Source organism: Megascapheus bottae, chromosome 3 (assembly GCF_031878675.1).
Source record: "Megascapheus bottae isolate mThoBot1 chromosome 3, mThoBot2.hap1, whole genome shotgun sequence".
Classification (NCBI taxonomy): Eukaryota; Metazoa; Chordata; class Mammalia; order Rodentia; family Geomyidae; genus Megascapheus; species Megascapheus bottae.
This window is the reverse complement of record NC_143511.1, coordinates 24157768-24166177: the sequence shown is the minus strand read 5'-3', so window position 1 is coordinate 24166177 and position 8410 is coordinate 24157768. Positions and strand designations below refer to the sequence as shown.

Here is an 8410-nt window from a genome sequence, read left to right as displayed (position 1 = left end):
TTTAAAGAAGTCTTTTATTCTTTAAAAAATTTCAATGATCCAAAAATAATAATCCAAAGATTTGGTGGTCAAGGTTCCTTCCTTCCTTCCTTCCTTCCTTCCTTCCTTCCTTCCTTCCTTCCTTCCTTCTTTCCTTTCTTTCTTTTCTTTCTTTCTTTCTTTCTTTCTTTCTTTCTTTCTTTCTTTCTTTCTTTCTTTCTACCTTCCTTCCTTCTCTCCTTCCTTCCTTCCTCCCTTCTTTCTTTTCTTTTTTCTTTCTTCCTTCCTTCCTTCCTTCCTTCCTTTCTTTCTTTCTTTTGTTAAATGGAAACTCTGTTCTCTCTCTCTCTCTCTCTCTCTCTCTCTCTCTCTCTCTCTTCTCTCTCTCTCTCTCTCTCTCTCTCTCTCTCTCTCTCTCTCTCTCTCTCTCTCTCTCTCTCTCTCTGCCCCCTCTCTCTTTTTCTTTCCTTCTTTCTTTCGTTCCTGGGGTTTGAACTCAGGGCCTGGGCACTGTCCCTAAATGTCTTTGTGCTCAAGACTATCACTCTGCCACTTGAGTCACAGTGCCACTTGTGACTTCTTTCTGAGTAGTTCATTGCAGATAAGAATCTCTTGGACTTTTCTGCCTGGGCTGGCTTCTAACTGCAATCCTCAGATCTTATCCTCCTGAGTTGCTAGGATTACAGGAATGAACCACCAGCACCTGGCTAAGATTTCTGTATCCTACTTCAAATCTATAATACCAACCGGTTTAGAATCGCATGTCTATGGAGATTGTAAGTGGGTAATAGCTTTGTGTAGGAAGAACCAGCATACCATGGATGTCATGACATATGAGTATCTTTAGACAAAAAGAGGGCCAGACAGAAGGCAGGTAGTGGAATCATTTAAACAACTCATTTGGTAGATGGAAAAGTTAAGGTGACATATTAAAAAAATCATAATTGCAATAGTTGGTCTAACAAATAGTATAATCAACTTTTTAGTGGCTATTAAAAATACCTCCAAGTGGTAGAAAAGTCCAAGCCTCTTAAGAAAGCTCTCTATGTCTGTTTATATACTATGTATAAACATGTGTCTCTGTGTAAATGCACATATATGTCTGAAAGCAGCATATAGTATAGAACTCTTTATATGCTTTATTTGCTTTCTATTTTGATCTATTGTATCTTCTTTTTATAGCTCTGTACACAAGAAAAAGTATTCACGGTATACCTGCAACGGATGGCTTTGGGTTGATATCAAACTCCAAGTCAATTCTAAGGTTATTTATGGTTTTGAAACTTCCTTTAAAAAGTACTTTGGAACATTTCCATAGAAAAGATACCAGCCCTTGAAAAAATCCAATTTAAATTTATGCTGCGCTCAGCTCAGATGGCACAATTCTAGGTATGAAAATATCCACACATAACCATGTGTCATATACAAAATGACATGTGATGAGCAATTGGCAGTTACTTATTGAGGATGTTGAGGACATGGTGGCATCATGCGACTGGTGAAGGTCAGAGGGCAGCATCACACATAATGAATGGCGAGAATATGACAATATCTCATATGGCAGTTTTAAGTTAGTTTTACCCACTTATAATTTCAGGTTCACTATTATATATTCATGAGTGAATTCACTGTAGACAGGTGCGATACAAAATAAATTTAAAAATATAAAATTATTTAATTACATTCATCCTGAGCTTGCTTGACTCTACTGGAACGCCCCTTGTATAGAATAGATCATGTGACTTGTTTTTCCACATCAATGTTTCATTAATTTTGATTGCAAGACCGAAAAAAAAAGGCATTTCTGTTCCCTTATTTTCTTCACAAAAAAAAAAAGATAAAACAGTTGTGGCACCAGAAGTGAATAGAGAAGAGACAGGTGAACTATGACTGTTACCTTGTTTTTTTCTTTATAATGACCAATTACAGAAGTGTTGGCCTGAGAAGCATGTGGGACGTTAGGTAGAACTGCTTGCTGCCGGATTATACTGAATAAAAAGGATGCTCTTCATCAGTCACCAGTGATGGAGCCAATGCGAAAAAGAAAACAGAATTGAAGTTTAGAATATCTCATTTTGTATGCTGCTTATTTTTATTTTATTTTGTAAATTTAGCCCTGCATTCTCAACTCTTGATAATGAGCAAAAAAAAAAAAACATCGTAAGATGCCTCCTGGCAGGGTGAGTACTTGAACCCCCACCCCCCTTGGGTTCCCCAGAGCTCATGGCTTTCTGCAGTAACTGGCAAGATACATTCATCTCTACCCTTTTTACTCCCCTATCCTTCCCTCCCTACCCAACAAGTGTGAACATGCTTTAACTCCCCTTTGTGTTTGGCACTGGGTCAGATCAAATGCTTTCTTGATCTGAGGCCCAGAAGTCACCTTTGCATTAACAGCGTTCACATGCATTGCTTCTTTTGTTCAGCTAAGAATGAAGTAGAATGATTCAAGGAAGGTGGTGAAGGGGGTTGGGTAAAATCTGGGGAAGAGTTTTAGGGCTAGATTCTAGAGCCTCCTGCAATGCACAATGAGATTTAGTTGTGCTTGTTTTCGAAGCTGTGGAAAGCCGATGCTCTGGACAGTCTCCTCATTGACAGGCTGTCCCCTCGGCTCTCGGGCTTGGAGGACTTACTCCTCTGGAAGGGATTTCGTAGGCTTGCTGTGTTCCGTTGCCTGTCGAGCTTGTCACTGATGGAGAAGCTCTTCCTGGTGTGTGCATATGATGCGCTTGGCTCCTCTGCTGAGTAGCTGTTGGCTCGCTCTATCTTGGGAACTGTGATGTTGTTGGACAGGGTTCTGTCTGAAATGTCACCTTCCTGGGAGGAGGTGGCAATAGCAGCCCTCCGGCCTCGAGCCTCATTCTCCTCACTATCCGAGCAAGGGTGACTCAGTTCTGCTTCTCTTTCGGGATGACAACAACTTAAGTCCTCCACTTTGTCTCCCAGACCTCCTCCGGGGAAGGTGGCTCTGTCAGCGATCGCTTGAGGGGCACTGACACAGCGGGTGTCGATACAGTCTGTAATACTTGTGTATTCTGCTGTTTTCATGGGCACCCCAAAGTTGGCATAATAACTCCTCGAGGGAGAAAACATAAAGCTCTGAGACTTCACGATGGGGACCTCTTCTAGCAGAAAGGGCGTGGTGGCTAAGTAGCGGCTACTCTTGGAGCGCTCAATGGTGTGATAGGTGGGGGGGTCTGAGTCCCAGGGGTTCTGGCACTCTGGGAGGTGGGTATAGTCTGAAGAAAAAGATCTAGTGTCCATGGAAGTGATGTCTTCGAAATCGATGCTCCGGCTGGGTGGTCTGTCTGTGGGTGCGAGGGTTGCATAGGCACTGCTTGAAGGGGCTGTGGAAGGTGCTGGAATTGAAAAGCTTGGCTCACCTAGCCCAAGGATGTTCATGGAACTGTCCAGAGGGTCAGCATCACAGTGGAGCTCATCCATGGCAGACACGTAGATGTCTATGCACGACGATGGTCTTCTGGAATCTGGAACAATGGCCAAGGTGTTTGCAGGGGCTGTAGGAGTTTTAGATTCTTTTGCTACTGAATGGGAACTAGTGGCCCGGTGCAGGCTCATGGACCTTTCTTTAAAGAGACTTTCCAACTTGTCTAGACCACCTTTGTCTTTCATATTGACTGAATAGAAAGAATGGCTTCGCATACGGGGCATTAAGGTTGGAGAAGTTGGGGATATGGTGTCCTCACCTGCAGGGTCTATACTTTCTTGGAGCTTGAAGGTGTTCCCCTCCTGGCTGTTGAAGCTGCTCTGGCGGACGATGTAGGCTGCATCCGTGCAGTCTGAGGAGGTCCTTGAGCGGATTTTGTTGGACTCTGCCCTCTCCAGACCTGTCAGTCGTTCCAGGGCTGTGGCCATACGCCCGATGAGGTCCTCAAGCTGTGCCAGTCGGATGTCCACCGTCTGGAGAGAAGCCTTCATGGAATGTTCTCGCTCATTGACTTCCTCCAGCCTCATGGACATGTTCTCCACCCTGTGTGAGGATAAACTGAGTCACTCAAGTTGGCCTTTCTGCCAGGGTGGTGGCTAGAGAATAACTTCCCCGTGGGATAGAGGCCATTAAAGGTATGTTCAGACACACTGTGTGCAACAGCCATCCTATCTCTTTTGGATCAAAGGGAAACTGATAGGCATGGGTAGTGGCAGGGGATGGAACTATGGAATCCAAATCGTGTGTGTGTGTACAAGAAAGGACCTCTGAGATGAATGAACCTAGTGGTTTAGTTTTTATTTTGAGAAAGGGGTATAGTTGCATGGCCCAGGCTGGTCTTGAACTCCTCAATTCAAGTGATTTTCTCCACTCGGACAGAGTAGCAATAATTATAGGTGTATGACACCATATCAGACTGCATTCAGTGGTTTTTAATCTTTCTGGTGGTAACATACCACCGTATGACCACCATATGACACTGAGTCTTATCAGCTTTTCAGTGCTAGAAGAAGAGTAAAACTACAACAACAAAAGAGGATAGAACAGTTGTGTTCTTTTTTTCAGTTCTTTCTGGGATACAGAGTAGACAAGCTTAATATTTTACAGAGATAAAGATGTTTCTTTAATATGAATGTATGTGTGTGTGTGTGTGTGTGTGTGTGTGTGTATGCGTGTGTGTGTGATCATGTCCAAGAACTGGGCAGTATCTCCTTTCTATAGCCTCTTTCTCCACATCCCATATGCTCTCAGCCTAGGATCCAGCACCATAGGGAAAGCTAACAGTTAAAAAGCAACAGCTGATGGAAGATGGGGTGTGGTTTGAGGAGTTCAACAGGAGAAAGGTCTTCAGGGATCACCAGGAGTGGCCTGATAGGAGTTCTAAGAGTAAAGTAGCATGGTTCAAGGGAATGGAAAGAGGAGAGAAACTTCCTGAAATCTATTCTTTTTTTGTTGTGTTTAGAGTTTGTTTTCATTTTTTAAATTTTATTTTTGAATTATAATACATGTGCAATCAGAGGTTTCACTGTGATATTTCCATACATGTGCACAGTGTACTTTGAACAAATTTTAAAATTAATTTTAATTAGTTAATTAAGTTTAATTAATTAATTTTAAAAATTAAATTTATTTTTTTATGCTCAGATTGACTTCTAACTTGCTCTATATAGCCTAGGCTAACCTTGATCTTACAGTCCTCCTGCTTCACCTTCCTGGGTGCTGGGCTTACAGGCGGGCAATCTAATTACCAGCCCGAGGAGCTCATCTGGTGTAACACTTAACTCTCCTATTGCTTAGAGGTGGAGGGAAATGCAAGTCTCGCCTAAACCAATAATGATTAGTGTTTTCCATCTTCTTCCAGAATGCTGGGTATATTTAACTATCACCTAACTGTCTAACATTCAGGTTAAGGACATAACTTGTAAGGATTTAATTGTAGGAACTAGAAAGAATAATAGTTCTAGAGGCAACCTGATGTTTCTTCAGTAAGGGACTGCTTCCCTTAATCTTTCAAACATTTTCTTGAAAAGTTCACTGTAGATGGCCATTCGTTCTAGATTCACATAGGCCTGAGGAACCACCACGTGTTGTTTTGGGTCATGATTGTGATCAAATGACTCAGGAGATAAAATGGATCAATGAGAATGCCCAAGGAGATAGAAACCTATCGTGACTCTGGGGATTAAAAAAAAAAGCATTATGTAAAATAAGACATTCAGTGGGAAGAACACTTTATTTAGCTTTCTTCTCTCAGCTCTCCACACTTGGAGTGACTCACTTCAGAATAACTCAGGACGTAATCATAACAGGGTCCTAGAAAGATGGATATGACAAATGCTGGTGAGTGGGGAGCAGCTTTTAGTGTTCCTGATGTCAAACCTTGGATTTAGGGCTAACATAAAGGGAGTGATGCAATATTCTATATTTTATATGAATTGTATATGGTTAAATTCAATCTGTGGATCTATATAGAGATTTTTTGTGTTATATATATATATATACTGACACATGCCCCTTTTTCTTTCCCTTTGTACCTTTCTTCCTTTCCTCTTTTTCCCTCTCAAGAATGCACACAGGACAAATTAGGTCGCTTGGTACACCATTCAGGAAGGATGTGTGAGATGGGCTGTATGGATCCTTCGTCTTTCAGTTGGTGTGCCCCATGGTATTTGTTTTAATGGTTGCAATGTCAGTAATAAAAGATTATTTGGGGGGATACAAATGTTCAAACCCCAACAATAACCAAAGTAAAACTCCCCAAAACAAATAGGCAGAGGCTACCAAAGTAGCATGAGGCCTGGGCTTAGGTTTTTGGGTTAGGTTATAAGGTTATGCAGATTCTCCAGGCCCCGTCATTCCAGAGGGTGAGGATAACTTCCAGGATATAGAGAAGGGAGAGGTGTCTATTTGCTGTCACAGGCTGCAGGGATTCATGCTTTATCACCTAAATCACTCTTTGAGGATGGGGTTTTGAAAACACCCAGACTAGAATACTGCCTCAGAAACAAAGTAGGCTTGAAGGGTTTGCAGACAATGAAGTGAGTCTCTAGTATGGGTGCTACAGTTCCTTCTTGGTTTTCTCCAGAAGGCACTGGTGACATGGTGTCTGCTCCTCTTCACTGTAGTTCCCCACAGGCAAAGCCTTCCTGGCAGCTTAACACTCCTTCCTACCTTTCATTCCTCCCCAATTCAAAGAGCACTTCAAAGGCCTGTAAGACCTATGTTTTGGAAAATGTGTCTGAGTAATGGTAATGGGTCTATGTGGTAAAATTTACTGGGAACCACATAGCTATATGTCTATTAATAAGCCCAGAATGAGAGACATTTTCTGATTTGTAGCTCCTTCTTTTGTTTGCCAAAAAATTATTCTACATCATATCATTAAAAAATGCTCTATTTTGTGGTAACAGATGTATGTAAAATCTGTGCATGGCTGTCAGCTTTTTAAATATTGGCTTGGTACCTATGGGGGCATATGGGAATATAACTACTTACCTGGGCTTCATTCTTTAAAGAAGTAAAAAGCCAGGGACAACAAAATACATACTATCATGCATGTGATTCCTGAGGCATTTGTAGAGATTTATCTGAAGTAGATAAGCAAACAAAATGATATCTCATGAAAGCTAGAGATGACAGTTTCCATTCTTAAAAGCCTGAGTCATATTGGCTGTAGTAATCAAGCTTTCATATTTTTCTACACTATTTTAAAATTGCCTCTGGCATATTTATGTTGCAAATAGTTAAAATGTAAAGCTATACCAATGCTTTGTGACTCTTGAGTATTCTTTCAAACAGTAGTCCACAAATGGGCTTCAAATGCAGTGGCCTGGAATAAAGTTTTTATGAGTCTACAGAAAAATAAGAAAAGTAAATGTAAGAGCATTTGGATTTATCACAGTTTATTATAGTTAACAGATTTCTTTCTCTCTTTAAAATTTGGAGATCTTTCTTATAGCTCTACTGGCTTTAAGAACTATTTGGTCAGTATATCCACTGGGTAGAAAATGTGCTTGTATTTCTTTGTTTTTACTTTGTTCATGAAGAGGGAAAAACAAAATAATTCTGGGGGAAAAATTCCAAACAATCAGTTATTATTCTTGATGTCTAAAACTCTTGTTGCAGTTTAGAAGATACCGAATAGCCAGATATACAAGGCTCTAGGATGATTGTATTCGCTGGAGAAGATGCTCAGTGTTCAGAATGAAGCAAAAACCTATTGGAGAACCTAGAGACAGGCTGGGTCTCTTGCTTTGTGAGTGGGTCAGATCCATGTTCAAGTCTAAGTCAGCCCTGTACCATGTAGGAGAGCACTGTCGAGAGAAATTTTTGATTTTTAGGTATGCTGAGCAATAGCTCTGTTCTCTTAGAAGGTCCATGATCTGTTGAAAAATAAAAAATGAGCTTAAGGGTTCATTTGGGGGGGGGGACTGTAACTGGTAAAGTAGGATGTGGAAAACAGCATCTGTGAGAGGTATGTGCCCATGGAACAAACCTTTCTGATGTCACTCTTATCCTCTCATCGTTGGATGAGTTAAAGCGATCATCCTTTTCTCTGAAATATTCCTCTATACACTGTTCTTCAAAATCATGCACTTTTTTGAGTTCATCATCGGTTATGAAGAGTTCTGTGAGAGGGGGGAAAAAAGGTGAACTGTGAGGCTGAAAGTGATAGCAACTGTTCTGTAGGCCTGTTGATATTTGTAACAGAAATCGAAGCTCAGTAAAGGGTACTGGATTCTTGACTAAGTCTCAAACTAGATCTAAGATCCAAAGAGGCCACGAATCTTACAATTTCCTTTCTTTCAAGTTCAGCTCAGTACAGGTATATCATGGAAGCTGGCTAGAATCACACAAGGGATGAGACCAAGATTAAAAACAAAAAACAAAAATGAATCAAAAAAACTTAGAGAAAGAACATGCCTTAAAGGCTCAAATAGGCTGACAGGTATGACACACAGACCTTGTTGATTGACAATTCTT

The 8410-nt window shown here is 41.0% G+C and overlaps 1 protein-coding gene across 11 annotated transcripts in view; it reads right to left on the bottom strand.

Annotated features, from left to right (window-relative positions):
- Positions 1-352: 352 nt before the first annotated feature.
- The window catches only part of Trpm3 (transient receptor potential cation channel subfamily M member 3), a 473683-nt gene continuing 465625 nt past the window's right edge, over positions 353-8410 (bottom strand). For 8 of the 11 annotated variants that reach the window (XM_090329656.1, XM_090329657.1, XM_090329652.1 and 5 more), the window contains 2 exons: positions 7923-8055; positions 2441-3970 (listed from right to left, as the gene is read on the bottom strand). In XM_090329656.1, the coding sequence (XP_090185782.1) occupies positions 2515-3970; positions 7923-8055 (1589 nt within the window). In that variant the 3' untranslated portion in view covers positions 2441-2514. Of the gene's footprint in view, positions 1986-2440; positions 3971-7922; positions 8056-8410 lie in introns of those variants that run through there. The other 3 variants (XM_090329658.1, XM_090329653.1, XM_090329655.1) reach the window with 3 other exon arrangements.